Here is a 16,539-nt window from a genome sequence, read left to right as displayed (position 1 = left end):
AATGTCAGCTCAGGAGAAATGGGGGTTAAAGACCAAGAAAGGTAGTGTCACTACAAAATGCAGTCTGTGTAATAATACTTCATAGATTGTGAACTCAACATTGGGATATCAAAAGTGGGTTAGAAAATTACATAAAACATCCACAATCAGTTTTGTCTTTCAGGATATGTTAGTTTGAAATGTGCTTTCAGTGTAAGTGATGGCGGCCAAAATCCAGTGTGTCCATACAGTCATTTAAAAGTTTATCTAAAGCTTTTATGAGGCTTCAGCAGTCTGAGTTAGTCATATCAAGTGGATATCTGCCACATTTACAGTCTTTTTAGCATCAAATTCCCTCTTTGTGTTTCCTCTTATTGTGTTTCCCTGTTGAGCTACAGTGGAAGTAAATTTGCCATTAAAAAGACTGTAACATTGAAAGATATTTACTTGATTTGACTGAGGTAGGGGGAAGGTACAGTTCACACAAAGATTTTAAACAAAAAACAGACATTCATAGTTTCTCTAGCCTTTGGATTAGATGAAAATTGAATCGAATCAATGTACTGTTTGACCTTTGTATGAACTCTGGCCAATACAATTAAAAGATTTGTAATAGTCTATGTAGCTGGTTTATAGGTATCTTCTAGCACATCTTTCTTCAGTTGCTAGGTGACCGCTCACATGACGTCAGGGTGCATCATCAACACTCGCCCCAGCGTACATCCATGGTCTGTCCCCCTAAAAAATAAAACCGAAGACGGAAGAAAGCAAGTGAAATGTGAACTGGGACAATAATATATCCACAAGTAGAGACACAGTTGTTTTCAAACTTATGTAATGACACTCTGCGGCGCAGTGTCTGTAGCTATAAGCTGACGAACCAGCTAAAAACAAACCGCGAACTCGGCTCCTGAAGAAGGAGGAGAAGAAGCCATCACTCACAGCAGATCAACTTGGCGCGTTTAGTTTTAGGAGCTTAACTTACTTATTCTGACCAACAAAAAATGGACTGCACAGCCGACATGCCCGCTAATGTTGTACGCGACTCTCCAGGTAGTTAGGTTATAACATTATCTTTTAATTGTAGCTACGGAAGCACTGTTTTGTTGCTAACAGCTAGCATCCACATCAATGCTGCTAGCATCTGTTTATAGCAGTTAAGATGGGGGGAGTTCAAATTTTAACACACTGATAAAAAGGAGGTTTTAGGAATTTTTGAGCAATGCACCAATAATATTACTACTGTTAGTTGTAATAAACAGTGCTGGAAACTGTCGACCATGTACATTTACTCAAACACTGTCAAAGGGAAACTAGTTGTTTGACAGCTGTAGTGGGATCTGTATGTAATAAACATTCATAATACTGTAATTCACTGTCAAACTAAATAGCAGCGTTGTGGGCAGAAAGCCTATCATTGTACTCTTTATTGTTATTGTTTTAAAATTGTTTTTTCAGTGGAAATGAGCTAGTTATAAGTAATGGCATCTAATCATCACATCTCAACCACTGTGGATGCTTAGATGGTCCAGAGGTCTGAGACACTGTGTAGCCTGGACATAACTGGTTTGACTCTGGTGGGGAACCTTTATAGCTGGTCATTCAATTTGTTATTGAACATTTATGACCCATTATCCTATTGCGCCTTTGACTTGTCAGGTAAGAACAGCTCCAGCTCTGATGACTTAGTGCCTCTCGCGAAGCTCCTGATGAGGCAAGACAGCGAAGACAAACAGCCACGTGACAACACATGCAGCTTGACCTCCAGCTCCAACAATAATTCAAAAAAGGACAAAGGTGGTGAGCACCACAGATAAAAACATACTGTCAACAATGCTGTATATATGACATACTGTACCAAGCCAGTTTAAGTAAAATATTTTCAAACTTTAACCTTTGGAAAGCGAAATGTACTAAATTTTGTGTGCTGATATCTTCCGCAGTTTTAGCTTCTGACGACTCCTCAGATGATGAACCGCTGATAAAGATGAAAACAACAGCAGCTAAGAAATCAGAGAAAAATGAAAACACATCACCCAGATCTAATGGCACGAATAAGAAGAATACAGGTCTATATATCACCAGCCATATTTCATCTGTTTTGTGTTGAATTATTTATGGAGTGGACAGCTTTAAACTAGTGCTATATGTAACTTTTTCAGATTTGAAAACAGATGATAGCTCTGACAATGAGCCTCTGATGGAGATAGCCAAAACTGCAAAAAAGTCTCTCTCAGTGCCTCCAAAAAAATCTGTTGATACAAAGAAGAAAGGTAAGATCGTTTTCTGTGGATGCACCTGGAGCATTAACAGAAAGCTGTTACTCTCTGTGTAACGCAATTATTCTTGACTTGTTACAGAGGCACTAGAGGATGATGCTAGTTCAGATGATGAGCCTTTAATTGAAGTTGCCAAGAAAGTAAAGTCCCAACGTCAGGGAAAGTCACCAAGAAAAGCAACTCTGGTTATGAAATCCAAAAGGAACGCTGACAGGAAACAGGGTAGGTGTGAAAATGTGGAAATCAGATCTCATCTAAAATGCTTTTCTCATAGCACTTGTACCAAAAACGTATTTTTGTTTGTTGTAGTTAAATATGCAGAGTCTTCCACTGACAGCTCAGACTATGAGCCTCTGGCCACAAAGAGGAAGAAGACAAAGGCTGCTAAAGAGCAAAAGTCTTCTGCAAACAGCAAGAATACAAGACCAAAACTTACAGGAAAATCACTAAAAGGTAGGCAGCATGTACAAATATGGACAGAATAACCAGTGTATTTAAAAGGTAAGTACACTGGCATGATCTTAATTACATGTACAGTAGTTCAAGTACTAACTTCTTGGATTTTTAAAGACTCTTCGTCCCCAGACAACAGCTCGGATGAGGATGATGTGCCCTTGGTGAACCTCATTGCCAAGCAGAGGAAACCAGTGAAGAGAAACACAAAGACAACAAAAAAAGCGACTGTATCGCAAGGAAGCGCGTCTAAAAAGAGACAAGGTACTGTAGCAGTAACCACGAGGACAACTTAAAGCCCCTAAAAATATGGTTTCATGTCTGGAAGTATTTCTGTGCAGTCATGACTGAATAACCAATGAATTAACCAAAGTAAGGATAAAAACATCATCAGTTATTATTTATTAAGAGATTAACACTTGCAGAAAAAACACTTTTCTCATTCTCGACCAGAAGGAGACATTTTTAAAACCTCGCTGCTGTCACTGTTTTTATGCAGGGCCGTCAGATGAAAGCTCGGATGATGAACCCTTGATTCATCTCATGAAAAAGACCCGCACAGACAAACAGTCCGATACAAAAACGAGGGCTTCAACCCCGAAGAAGAGAGCAACACCTGCCAAACAGCCAAGAAAGAAAACTTCAGCTGGTAAAGTTTACAGAAATTAAAATGAAAATCATAACACCAACAGTAGAGGTGCTGCTCAGCAAAACCCCTTACTGTGAAAAAAAAAATGTGTTGGAAGAATGTATCTTTCAGAAATGTATTTGCTGTTCATATCAGCAGCAGGACTTACTGAGCATGATGATGTAAATATGTGCACAAAGTGTTAGAGGGAAGATAAAATCTATAAGTTTAAGAATTGCGAGAGGAGACTGAGAGCCTGCTGATTGTATTGCAGCCAATGGAGTGTGACAGCACTCTCCCTATCAATTAAGGTTAAGGTCTCTAAAACTATAACTCCTATGGGAAATATATGTACATTTTGAGAGAGAGGAGGCTTGTGGCAACATTTTAAGGTATGATATGTTCAGATTTTTTTTTCCCCGGTCTAAAAAAAATCTCTGCTCTCCCCTCTAAGTTATGATGTCACACACTGATGAGATCTGAAAACCGCTGTAAAAGCCCTCACTTTAGACTTAAATTTCTCCAAAAGCGCAAAAGGTATCACAGCACAGAATACAACTTCGGAAATTCAAAGTTTTGTGCACGTTTTAAGTTTGAATGGAGCCTTTAGACCAACATACAGTATGTCAGAGCAGATGAGTATCAAAGTCAAAAAGGTTCCAACTCAGTTAGATCATTCATCTCATAGACTGCCATTATAGATTTTGATGTTTAAAAATTTGCATAAAATCACTGGAATATGCTAAAAAATAGAAAAGTAATAGCACACATCTGCTGAATGAGCTTCACAGTTTGACATTTGAATGTTTTTTCTAGCACAACGTGTGTAGCAGTTGAAAAGGTCTAAAAAGGTATTGTAGCAGTAACCATGAGGAAAACTTATTATTTATTATTAAGAGATTAACACTTACAGAAAAAACACTTTATTCTTCACTAGAAGGAAACATTTTTAAATCCTCGCTGCTGTCACTGTTTTTATGCAGGGCTGTCAGATGAAAGCTCGGATGAGGAACCCTTGATTCGTCTCGTGGAAAAGACCCGTACAGACAAACAGTCCAATACAAAAACGAGGGCTTCAACCCCAAAGAAGAGAGCAACACCTGCCAAACAGCCAAGAAAGAAGACTTCAGCTGGTAAAGTTCATAACACCAACAGTAGAGGTGCTGCTCAACAAAACCCCTCAGTGGAAAAACAAATATTTAAAAAAAGTAGTATGTTGGAAGAATGTATCTTTCAGAAATGTATTTGCTGTTCATATCAGTCATGCATGTATGTTTTATAAATGTTTTTTCAGATTTGTCTAGCAACAGTTCAGATGATGAACCCTTAATCAAAATAGCTAGACACCCACAAGTGACCAAAATCTTGAGAATAATACTGGAGAGATGCGATGTTGAAGAAGCTGGGGCAACAGGGAACCTGAACAAAACTAGAACAGGTACTGATTACATATCCACAACCATGTTGTAATAAAATCTGATAATAAAAGAATAACATTATTCTTAATCTCCAATGCAGAAAGATAGATTACTGAAGAGTTAGAGCGCTTGGAGGAATCACCAGAAGTCTTTTGGTAGAAGAAGAAGCAGATGAAACGTACAGCTGCAACAATGAGAAGAGAAGAAATTGCTCCTTTTTTTTCGTCACCTTTCACCTTCTGGACCGGGACGTTTAAACCACCCAGTGGCTCAAAGTTTGAGAAACTTCCCAAAATGTTTTAAATCCCTCGGAGAGACACCTCTTAAACATCCTTTAGTGTTCATGTAAAGATCGACAGTGTGTTTTATATACAGTACATAAATGTTAATTTAAGGGGTTAATAATTTATACTCCAGTTTTTAAGTTTGGGACCAAATTTTGCAAGTTCCTGAAGTATTTTATGTCTATGATGTTATTTTACTATTTGTGCCTGTCGTTTGCTTTTACTGTTTCTTCTAATTTTAATTTTTCAAAAGAGAATAATTTAACGCACAGTGATGTTGCACAGTGATTTCTGCTTTCATACGAGTTGACTGTATACTCAGCATGTTGCAGTGACAATCTGTTGTGTTGGATTAAACTGCTTTCACTATGAAATTCAGGTATCAGTGTCTGTTACTTTCATTCAGGTACGATCTTAACGGTCCACTTCAGATATATTATGGTATATATGGTATTTTATACAGTTAAATTCACTTTTATATCACTCATTGTTAAATGTAATATTTCATGTGTGCCTGGAATTACTTGGCATACCAGCAGCGATGTGTATAGTTATACCTATTACAGTTTATTTTAGTTTAAAGGGGCACACCACCAATTTTACACATGAAGCTCAGTTTACTCGTAATGAGGTAGTAAAAACAGCTGGATAATGTATTTTGTGGCTCCAGAGGGAGCTTTCTAAAGTCTGAGAAAATAATCCTGATTATGTCATCTCAGGTTGGATTTGAAAACAACAAATATAACAGAAAACTTGCATTACAAATTGGGGATGTAAAGTTTGATAGGTTAGGACATTTACAGGGCAGAGAAGGTCTTACAAAAGATGCTTTTGGTTACATTTTGGGAAATTTGGATCCATTGTTTTTGGTCATGACTATTGATATAAATATTTTAGGCTGTGTTGTTTTGATTTTGGCTGTTTTGTCTCTTGCAAGTTCCCTTTATTTATGGAAGTGCAATACTGAGTTCCTCTAAGCCCTTAAAATTAGTTCAAAATATGTTTTTTTTGTTTGTTTTTTGATTAATTGATTTATGATTAAGATCTCAGAGCCACATTTGATGATTTCTAATTATTTTCTTGTCTGACAGTCAAAAGCCAAAAGATGTTAATTTTACACTGCTATAATCCTGAAAAGCAGCAGATCAATTGATTTTGTGTTGATGATCAATAGATGAATCGATTAAGTGGTTGAATACTAGTTAAAATACAGGATCTTTTCCATTTCCAACAATTTAAGACATGACCACAAGAATAAGATGTATGAGAAATTTAACACCATTTGTATATCTGACAGTTAAATTTCTCCAGTAGTAAAAAAGGTATCACAACACAGAATACAACTTTGGAAATTCAAAGCCTTGTGAACGTTTTAAAGTTTGAATGGAGTCTGTAGGATAAGGGACGTCCGAGCAGTTGAGTCTTAAAATGACAAAGGTCCAATTCTCCCATAGACTCCCATTATAAATGTTGATGTTTGTAAATGTGTTGTTCAATAAAGCATTTTCAAAAAAAAAAAAGGGCACGAGCGCAGCAGCATCCCAGGCGCGAGCCTTTTAGCCCCGCCCCCGCTGTTCTCCGGGTGGGCGGGGTTAAAGGAGACATCTGCGGGGAAGCAGTTCGACACAGGACCGTTACCGTCACAGCTGAGCAGCGGTGCCGAGTTCAGACCTCCAGCACTGTGAACATCACACTGAACACTGTATACAAGATAAATACCTACTTCAGAGGAGAGAAGTAGCTAAACTTGTTACCTGCCCGGTTTAACTCGCAGTGTGTTGACTTAAAGCAGCTTTGGGTTAGCTAACTGCTCGTCAGCTAGCATGCTGCTGTCTCATCACATCACACTTTTGGATTAATTTGATCTCGTCATGACCGAGTTAAGATGTCGGAAGACAGAAACTTTGGAGGGAGATAGAGAGGAGAATGAGCAACCAGATGAGCTGCAGACCACACGTAAGTTTAGCTAAGTTAGCTGTTTGCTAACTGGAGTAATGCTGTTAGCTTTCCTGTGCAGAAACGTCCAGTGTAAACTTTTTTTTCCCAAAGAAATGTTAGGTCTTGAGAAAGCGTCTGATGTAGCTGCTAATCCAGGTGGGTTTGTCTGTTGAGCAGGGGTGAACACGGAGGATGAGGGGAATGTGGCCAGAGGTGAGGCAGATGATAAGCAGCTGAAAGATGAAGGTGGAAAAGAGGGGGAAGCTCAACATAAAGAGGAAGGGTCGAACAAAAACGAGCCATCTGTCAAAAGATCCAAGAGCTCGTCCACATGTAAGTTGATGTCCTATATATTATGTGTAGTATTGTATACTTTCAGCACTGCCCAATGTCAACCCTGTACAGCAACATACTGTAAGACTTTTGTAGGACTGTGTCACCTTGACTGTCAAATAAGCAACAGAATCAAAATGATCATGTAAAATAAACCAAATAATACATGTACATGTCATGTGTGAAGATTTGCCTTTATGTCAAAACTCCTATAAAAAATGTGTATAAAAATATTTTTATCGGTCTTATAAAACATATTCCTGTATCATGAGTTCAACACAAACATGTCTGTATATGCGGGCAGGAAGTTCTCTAACAGCAGCTAATACAATGTAGGGCTGCAACTAACGATTATTTTCACTATCGAGGAATCTGCCGATTATTTTCTAGTTGTTTGGTCCATAAAATGTCAAAAAATGTCAGCTACCTGTGATGTACTGTGTGTTTCTGGGCTCGTTGTTGTCGCTGGTTTATTTGCTGGTGTACTGCTGCACTGGTTCAAACCTAGACAGTATAATAATATACAGTACTCTGCAGAAGTTTTAGGCACCAACACCTACTTGGCATGTCGGTTGTTCCTGCATCTTGGAGAAGTTGCCACAGTTCTTCTGTGGATTTCGGCGTCTCAGCTGCTTCTGTGTCTTCATGTACTCCCAGACTGACTCCATGATGTCGAGATCAGGACCCTGTGGGGACCAGACCATCTGTTGCAGGACTCATCGTTCTTTTTGGTGCTGAAGATAGTTTTTTTTTTTTATGATTCTGGCTGGATATTTGGGGTCGTTGTCATGCTGCAGAATAAATTTGGGACCGCTCATACACCTCCCTGATGGTGTTGCATGATGGATAAGAATATAACATACCTAAAACGTCTGCACAGTACTGTATATATTCCATTTTAGTGTCAGCTATATGTTAAGGATTTTTCCATGTTATTATTTGTAATGCACAATGTAGTTGCCCAAATTAAACATGTCAGCTCTGGTTTGACTTTCAGTTTTGGGATTCACAGTGATGAACTAATAGACAAATTGGAATATTTAAACATATTTAGTGATGTATATCTTGATTTTTGCTATCTATTTTTTTAATTGATTAATTGTTTGAGGTATTTGTTAAGAAAAAAAAAAAGTCCACATTCTCTGGTTCCAGCTTCTCAAATGTGAATATTTTCTGCTTTCTTTAGTTTACTATGACAGTAAACTGAATATCTTTGGATTGTGGACAAAACACAACATTTGAAGACGTCACCTTGGGCTTTGGGAAACAGTGATTGACATTTTTCACCATTCATTTTCTTCTTCACCAAACAACTAATTGATTAATTGAGAAATGATCAACAGATTCATTGATTATGAGAATAATCATTAGTTGCAGCCCTAAACTCAACAATAATATGGAGTGAATTCATCTTTAAAAAGGGAGAGAGACAAATTTCTACTGTCTAAAAGTGTTTAACAGTAACACACTTATTACCATTAATGTCTCACAAGTGATGTGTGTGTGTGACGTTAACTGTCATGCTTCTGCTCCTCAGCGGGCTTTCTGCAGCGTCTGGTGAGGGTGTTCTTTGGATGTCTGGCAGCAGTGGCTTGCGGCATGCTTTATGCCGGTTATCTCTCTGCCTATCATGACAGGAAGTACTGGTTTTCAACTAGACAGGTGGGTGACTCTTATATAGGTGTTTTGGTTGGATCAACTCACTGGATCAATGCCGTTTTCCACTTCAAGCACTTTACATGTTGTGTCTCAGGATCTGGAGCGTGAAATCACCTTCCAAGGAGGCAGCGGGCTTTATTATTACTACTACAAGCACATGCTGACGGCATCATCTTTTGAAAGAGGTACGGGTATTATTTTTACTTCTCTTTAATAAATATCTAACTGAATATAACATCAAAACTGACAACATTTCGATTTAATCACTTTGAAAATCACTCTCTTGTGTTGTACTCTACTCAACGGTTCCTATGTGGTTTCTGTTTTTCAGGCTTTTATGAGCTGACGATAGATAACAAGACTGTTTCAGGTCAGACCATCAACGCGGTGGAGCGTCTGTCTCTGTATCCAGAGCTCATTACAAGCTTCATATACAGAGTCACAGACAGCCAGGTCAGATGGCTCACACTGTTTGTGTTTGTTGAGTTCAGTTTTATAAAATGCTACAAGAACATTGTCTTTACTCTTAACAGTTTCTCCTAAATGTGTTTAGTTGTGACCATGCTACAATAATATGTGTCTTTTACTAGATGGTAAAACTTTTTGTATGATGGCAGATGTATGTGTATTTTTCACAACACATTATGGTACTAAATCACTACAATACCTTGTCACCAAGCACATAAACACTGGACCCAGGCTTTTGCAGACTTGAGTCTCCTCCATTGCCAGAAGGATGTTTTGTTGCATAGCAAAGCAATGAATAATTTTTGAGACAGACTTCTTGCCTTTATTGGACAGTTATTGGCAAAGAGGCTGACAGGAAATGAGGGGAGAGAGACGGGTATGACATACAATAAGGGTCCCTTGCCGGACTCGAACTAGGGACATAGCAGTTGTGTGGCATGCACAGTAACCGTTCAGCTACTGAGTCACTCCAAGACCATTGAACTTAAACTGGATTGTATTGTAATGCACTCTGACAAAGTCCTGCAATAGCCAGTGAAGTTTGCATGTTTTAAGTTTGCTTTTCTTATGAGCATAAAGAAAAAGGTGGTAATTGTTGCTGCTATTAAAAAAGATTTGTTCAACTTTTCATTTAAGGAGCACAAATACAATCTGCTTTGTAGTTGTTTAGCGTGTGAAATAACTACAGATGCTCTTGCTGGTTTGTATTTGTTCAATATGACAAAAAAAACGAGAAAAACTGGCAAGGACATCATACTCCTGTAGCCAGCATCAATCACATCCACAACAACACAGACTAATTAATTGTTCTGGCAGAACAATGAATTAGTCTCAGGGCAGCAGGATGACCTAAAACTGAGAACACTGTAGAAGTTTGACATTATTAGTATACAGGCATAAAAAGATAAAAGTATACTAGCTTTTTGATGTTTTTACTCACACATAATTGGTCTCAGCTGATATTTCTCTCCCTCTGCCTTCAGGATTTTGTGGAGCCAATCTATTTCTATATTGGAGCGGTTTTCGGCCTCCAGGCGGTCTACGTCACGGCCCTCTTTGTGTGTAGCTGGGTGATGAGTGGCACTTGGGTGGCTGGCATGTTGGCTGTGGCCTGGTATGTTATCAACAGGTGAGAGGAGTTTTGTCACACTGTTCACACCTCATACATTAACGTGTTAAGTGTGTTTGTGCCTCATCATATTTCTTCCTTTCATCAAAGTGGATCAATATGGTGAAGCTACTTTCTTTTCATGACTGCTTCAAGTCTTGCTTGTGAACTTAATCATATTTGTGCTACTGTTAAGACAAAGAAAAGTCTGGGTGGTGAAGCTTAAGAATGCCTCCTGTTTTGAATCTCAAGTTCACTGCTTTATAATTCTGCTGTGGCTTATTTCTCCCTCAGACCAGATACAACCAAAGTGGATCATGCCATCCCACTGCGAGACAACTGGGCTCTGCCGTACTTTTCTTGTCAGGTAGCAGCTTTGACTGGATTCCTGAGTAACAACATCAGCTCTGCCACCGAGGTGAGCCTCTCATGACACTTATTTTTGAAATTATCCTTAAAAAAACTATATGTAACACTGTATTTATACATGCTAAAAACTTGACTTCTCTGTAGATGTTTTGCTATCTTACCATGAGTGCCACCACCTTCACCTTCCTCCTGGTCTGGGAACACAGCCACTATGTGCTCTTCATCCAAGGCCTCTGTCTTTTCCTGCTTGACTCTTTTGACCTGGTGCCACCACGTAAGGTAACCTCAAGTTGTTGGAAACTTGTTAATAAATGTAAGATATGTATACAGAGTTAAGTTCTGTTATCTTTTTAATTATAATGAGCTTAGAATATTCAAGAACAGATGTGTGTTACCAGTATTTAGCAGGTATAAACACCTGTTTGTACAGTAAATATATGACTGTTTCTCTTCTCTTTCTGTGTGTCTTTCTCGTGTCTGGACAGATGGCTGACATTCACAAGGTGTACCTCAGCTCCTTGTTCCTGGCCTACTTGTTTCAGTTTCAGAACCCGACCCTGCTCAGCTCGCCTCTGCTCAGCCTGCTGATTGGCTCAGTGCTAGCGAGGTACTTCCAGGTAGAGTTAGCTGCTCCCTCACATCAGAGCTCAGTCAAATGACATATTACTTGTTTTTACTTGCATTGAATCTCAGCTGGTTGAACGGTAGTGCTGGAATGATAAGTCAGTAAATTGATTATTTGATGAGCAGAAACCTTCTTTGCCTGATTTATCAAGTTATAATGCTAGGAATCTTGACTTTTCTCTCTATCATATCACATAAATATGTAATACCTTCAATTTTATAGGGTCTGAATCAGAGGAACACCATCTCAGTGCTGTTTTCTGTTTCTATTCCAGCAAAAGATGAAGAAGGGACCTCTTGTGGCCAGAGTGATGAAGCTCTTCCTACATTTTCACCTCGTCTTCACCACAGGGATCACCTTCAGTTATTTAGTCAAGGTAAAGCTACAAGAAAATGGGTTAAGCGCATTCAGTGGTAGTTATTATATAGTTATATTACATTATTGGATAATAATCTTTGTTTTTTCCATTTACAGAAACTTATACCTGTAAGTGAAAGTGACTTCATATTGAAGTTCCTTGAAGTAAAATTTGGGCTCAACACAACAACGTGAGTGACAGACATTGCATTAAGAATTTAGACTCAAATTATGGATATGTGTCTCATGCACATACAATACAATGCAGGCAGAACTTTGGCAGCATATAGTATCCTCTGTGGTTTTGAACAGTAGCCATATCAGTGAATATGCTATTTTCTGTCTCTATAATCTAATCTAAAGTAATCTAATAGCAATATTTTCTTTCATTCTACATTAGTGACTTTGTTACCAACTTCCTGCTGTGCCAAGAGAGTTTCCAGACACCCGGTCAGGACTTATTTCTGCGACTCACGCAGGCCTCAGTCCTTCCCTTCTACCTCCTGGTGCTGTCTGTCTGCCTGCTGTCCACCCTGCAGACCATTTACAGAAGACTCAGGTCAGAGGCTTGTGGTATTAATGACATTACTCTTTGAGCTGACGATCAAAAGACTGATTAAGGGTCTTGTGGTGAGTAAAGACACATTCATCGCGGTTTTCACTTCCTTACAGCGGCCAGCCGATGAAAACCAACCTCAAACTAGAAGACGGACGAATAGGAGAGCAGCCCGAGGTCATCTATCATGTTTTTCACACACTGCTTTTTGGAGGCCTGGCTTTGCTGTTTGATGGGTACGTTTGGTAGTGAAAAATGTGTTTTCAGAATTTAGATTTTTAAAATACGTCTGTATTTGATGAAGCTTTGATTCTAGCACAGCTGGAGACTGACTGTGTTCTTTCCTCCTGCAGGATGAAATACTTATGGACCCCGTACGTCTGCATGTTTACGGCGTTCGGTGTTTGTTCTCCAGACATCTGGATGACTGTGTTCAAGTGGCTCAAACTGAGGTCCATACACCCTGTTGTACTGGTGAGTGTCCACTGATATTCAGTCTTAACAGCAGACATGATCTATTTAAACATATTGACAATAAAAACAACAAAGTTTTGATGTACAGTTCACTCTCAAATAGTCAAATATGTCATGTTATTTTTGCTATTACTAACCATATGTTACTTATGTTATACATCACCATAACACAGTAACCTAATTCACTAAGTTTATAAAAATAGAAGTGACTCATATCATCATTACTGTAATTCAAAATAGCAGAATAATCTGAACAAATGAGGAATCATCCAGGTTCTGGTTTATACTGTGTTTTTATTCTTTTGTTTCTCTTTTACTCTTCAGTCTCTGATCCTGAGCACAGCCGTTCCCACCATCATTGGTTTCAGTTTGTGGAGAGAGGTGAGATTTTTCGGCTTTTTTTTTTTTTTTATCTCACAAAGCTCTTTTATTTTAGATATTTAAAGCCACATTACATCTGCTCTCCTCTGTCTCGCAGTACTGCCCTCGAGTCTTAGCGGAGTTGTCTGATCTGCAGGAGTTCTACGACCCAGATACAGTAGAGCTGGTCAGCTGGATCAGGTGAGTCATCTCATTCTTCAGATGTAAGATATACTTTTTTTTTCTCCAGGATGTTATAATGGGTTTTTTTTAGATTGTTAGATGAGTTTGCTTGCATTGTTATAACTGTATTTCCAAAGATATCTGTTAAGTCTTTGTTGTGGCATCAAATGTCTCCGCTCCTCCTCTTCCAGGACGCAGGCTCCGGCTGCAGCTGTGTTCGCAGGCAGCCCTCAGCTACTGGGGACAGTCAAGTTGTGTTCAGGTTCGGCTGTTACCAGTTTACCGCTTTACTCGGACATCAACCTGCTGAGGAGGAGTGAAGATGTGAGTGCCTTTAACAGCTGAGAGACATTTATCATTAGAAGGAAAAACAGGAGACACTTAGAAAATAATTGAAAACACGACTTGGTTTTTAAAAAGACTAGATTATATAAATCCTCAGGATATAAAGAGGTGATTGTTGAACCACTTACCGATGTTAGAGATAACGTTTTTTTCCAGAATGTATTATAGTTATAAATAATTCATGTTATGTTGTTGCTTGAAGTAATGATAAATCATATATTTTCAACATATGTTACCATTAATTAGTTAGTAGCACTTTTTTAATAACCACTTCTTTTTTTTTTCCTCGTCTCGTAGACTTACCAGGTGTATGCAATGAGATCTGCGGAGGACATCTATAAGATTCTGACCTCTCAGAAGACAAACTATGTGATTGTCGAAGAGTCGATTTGTAACGAGCTCAGTCACAATAAGGGCTGCAAGATCAAAGACCTGCTCGACATCTCCAATGGACACGTGAGTCGCTCTTCTTCTACCGCAAGAGAAACGCAGAGCTTTTGATAAGAATTCAGTGAATAAAAACTTGAAAATCAACAGAAAGGTTCTCAGAAGAACAGAATTCTTTATCTGGTGACCATGCTGTCTTTATATAATCCATAAAAATCACCAGAGCTGGTAGGTTTTTATACAGAGAAGAATGTGCTAATTCTTTTCAGTTTATTCTTACATGCAACACACCACTACCATACAGCACTGAACATACTGTAAGTAGATACTGAATAGACAGACGTGCAAATGCTGCTCTTATTTCTACAGAAAGGTAATTACAATGAAGGGACTTAATGTAAATAAGGTCTACGTATCTTAACTTTCCAAAGAGGCCTCACTCTTGAAAACATGGTGTCGATAATGAGATGAGATATTAATTCATGATCCGTGTGCTCTCGTCCCATTCAGGTAGTTTATGACAAAGGAGAGATCTACTCCTTCTCGAAGCACGGGAGATTCTGCCACGAGATAAAGATGAACTACTCGCCCTACACGAACTATTTCACCAGAGTTTTCTGGAACCGCTCGTATCACGTCTACAAAGTGAACTCCGTCATCTCCTTTCAGTACTGACAGCAGCTTCCCCGCCTCCCCGCTGCTGAGACTTGACTTGAGCCCGTCTCCGCTCTTCTCCACGTCATATCCACGGTGTAACACAAAGCACTACAACATGTGTGTTTGTGTGTTTATGTGTGTGTGCTCAGAAAAATGTCAAATCACTGTTTGCTCTGTCATCTGAAACGCTGCGGTGTGGACGGTGAAACTGCTAATTTGAACCAACAGGGATCTACTGAGCACATCGTTTGAAATCAACAGAAACTGACCCTGTTGCAGTTGAAATATGCCATATTAATTATTACCGTAATGTACTGTACTGTAGTTTAATAAGCCATGCATTACTGTTACTGTGATGCATTTAATGAAGGGGGAGGTTAATATGTTGGTCTGCTTTGTACAGAGCAGCTGTTTTAGACTCATGATCTTTTGATGACAACTTGTATCATCATCTTGAGACAACAAATAGGGCTCATATTATCTCATTATGATAATGATTTAGTTATACGATGATGTCTTGACATAATTGTCTTCTGATCCTAACTTAAATGTCTCTTTATCTTGGGATAATCATGGTCTATCAAGTTTAATCACGGAGTCATTGTTGTTGGCTTAAAGAGATCAAACATAGCAAAAATGCAAGAGGATAACTTTAGTAGTGGTCTTACACATAATATTAGTATTACCACCATCTGTTATCCTGAAATAATGTAATAATGATGTCTTGATCAGGAGAAAATAGTTCGATATTTGGAGATATGATTTAGTCTTGTAACTATAATCTTAAATCAATGAGCATCAGCCACAACACTGTAGTTTATATCAAGAAGATTAGATCATATTCTGATCATAACAATCTAAAGATAATATGATAATCAAGACTTAAATTTAAATACTGGCAAGCATAGCTGCTCTCGCTCTGACACTTTGTGCTCTTGTTTCCTGACAGAAATACTTTATGCAGGGCATATTTATGTATGTATGTGTCGTATACTTTACATGTCGGCTGCTTTTATGCTTAGCTTTGATGGGGGAGAGTGTCTCCCTCCGTGGTGTGATGTCAGTCTGCTAAAGGGAAGTGGGCAAGTAAGGGTGATCAGACGACACCCTGCGGAGTTTAAGAAGAGTTTCAGGTTTCTCAAGTCTGTCTTAAAACAACAGTCAGATGCTCAAATTAACATTGAGACGGGGTTTTGCTCGCTGTAATTGTTCCTGCATTAGAACATCCCTTCCAAATGCACTTAAAATGTAAGTTATGGGAGACACAGCACACAAAAATGTATTTAAAAGTTTATCTGAAGATAATATGAGGCTTCAGCTAGTCAAATAAAGATGACATCGTCCACAGTTAGTCTTTTTTTAGCATAAAATTCCCTCTTTGTGTCTTTACGGACAGTGTTTTCCTGTTGAGCTGCAGTGAAAACCTCATAACAAAAAGAGGAAATATGGCACTAAATTTGGGGCATCTGAAGCTTCATATTGACAAACCTTTAAATTAATATTTGCACATTAGGTGGATTTTGACCCTTGTCACTTACATTATAAGTGCATTATAAAGGGATCTTCTCATAGTATGAACAGGAGGAATGATTACAACAAGAAAAACATGTCCTGGTTTGTTCGGACACCTGACTGTTGTTTTAGGACAGACTTGGGAAATATTATGAACCCGTCCTTTA

At 38.6% G+C, this 16,539-nt stretch overlaps 2 protein-coding genes across 6 annotated transcripts; both read left to right on the top strand.

The window, feature by feature from the left end:
• The first annotated feature begins 654 nt into the window (after positions 1–654).
• Positions 655–5,415, top strand: LOC122969530 (nucleolar protein dao-5-like). 4 transcript variants are annotated; one of them, XM_044335270.1, is made up of 11 exons: positions 656–1,032; positions 1,639–1,779; positions 1,923–2,048; positions 2,142–2,252; positions 2,340–2,480; positions 2,568–2,711; positions 2,829–2,975; positions 3,211–3,360; positions 4,323–4,472; positions 4,634–4,777; positions 4,858–5,415. In XM_044335270.1, exons 1-11 carry the CDS (start codon positions 984–986, stop codon positions 4,863–4,865), a joined length of 1,311 nt encoding a protein of 436 aa, XP_044191205.1. In that variant the 5' UTR covers positions 656–983; the 3' UTR covers positions 4,866–5,415. The 4 variants fall into 4 exon arrangements, with proteins under 4 accessions (XP_044191207.1, XP_044191208.1, XP_044191205.1 ...); XM_044335271.1 differs by having other exon boundaries at positions 657–1,032; positions 1,639–1,776; XM_044335272.1 differs by lacking the exon at positions 4,323–4,472 and having other exon boundaries at positions 655–1,032.
• Positions 5,416–6,633: 1,218 nt separating this feature from the next.
• LOC122969517 (probable C-mannosyltransferase DPY19L4) lies at positions 6,634–15,602 on the top strand. 2 transcript variants are annotated; one of them, XM_044335249.1, is made up of 19 exons: positions 6,634–6,997; positions 7,157–7,312; positions 8,850–8,974; positions 9,066–9,156; positions 9,303–9,424; positions 10,423–10,568; positions 10,842–10,965; positions 11,061–11,195; positions 11,402–11,533; positions 11,816–11,917; positions 12,016–12,089; positions 12,299–12,457; positions 12,571–12,690; positions 12,808–12,928; positions 13,253–13,309; positions 13,407–13,489; positions 13,663–13,795; positions 14,114–14,272; positions 14,714–15,602. In XM_044335249.1, exons 1-19 carry the CDS (start codon positions 6,913–6,915, stop codon positions 14,876–14,878), a joined length of 2,289 nt encoding a protein of 762 aa, XP_044191184.1. In that variant the 5' UTR covers positions 6,634–6,912; the 3' UTR covers positions 14,879–15,602. The 2 variants fall into 2 exon arrangements, with proteins under 2 accessions (XP_044191184.1, XP_044191183.1); XM_044335248.1 differs by having other exon boundaries at positions 7,154–7,312.
• Positions 15,603–16,539: the final 937 nt, after the last annotated feature.

Source organism: Thunnus albacares, chromosome 19 (assembly GCF_914725855.1).
Source record: "Thunnus albacares chromosome 19, fThuAlb1.1, whole genome shotgun sequence".
In the NCBI taxonomy this organism is placed as follows: Eukaryota; Metazoa; Chordata; class Actinopteri; order Scombriformes; family Scombridae; genus Thunnus; species Thunnus albacares.
This window is presented reverse-complemented; position numbering and strand designations above follow the sequence as displayed.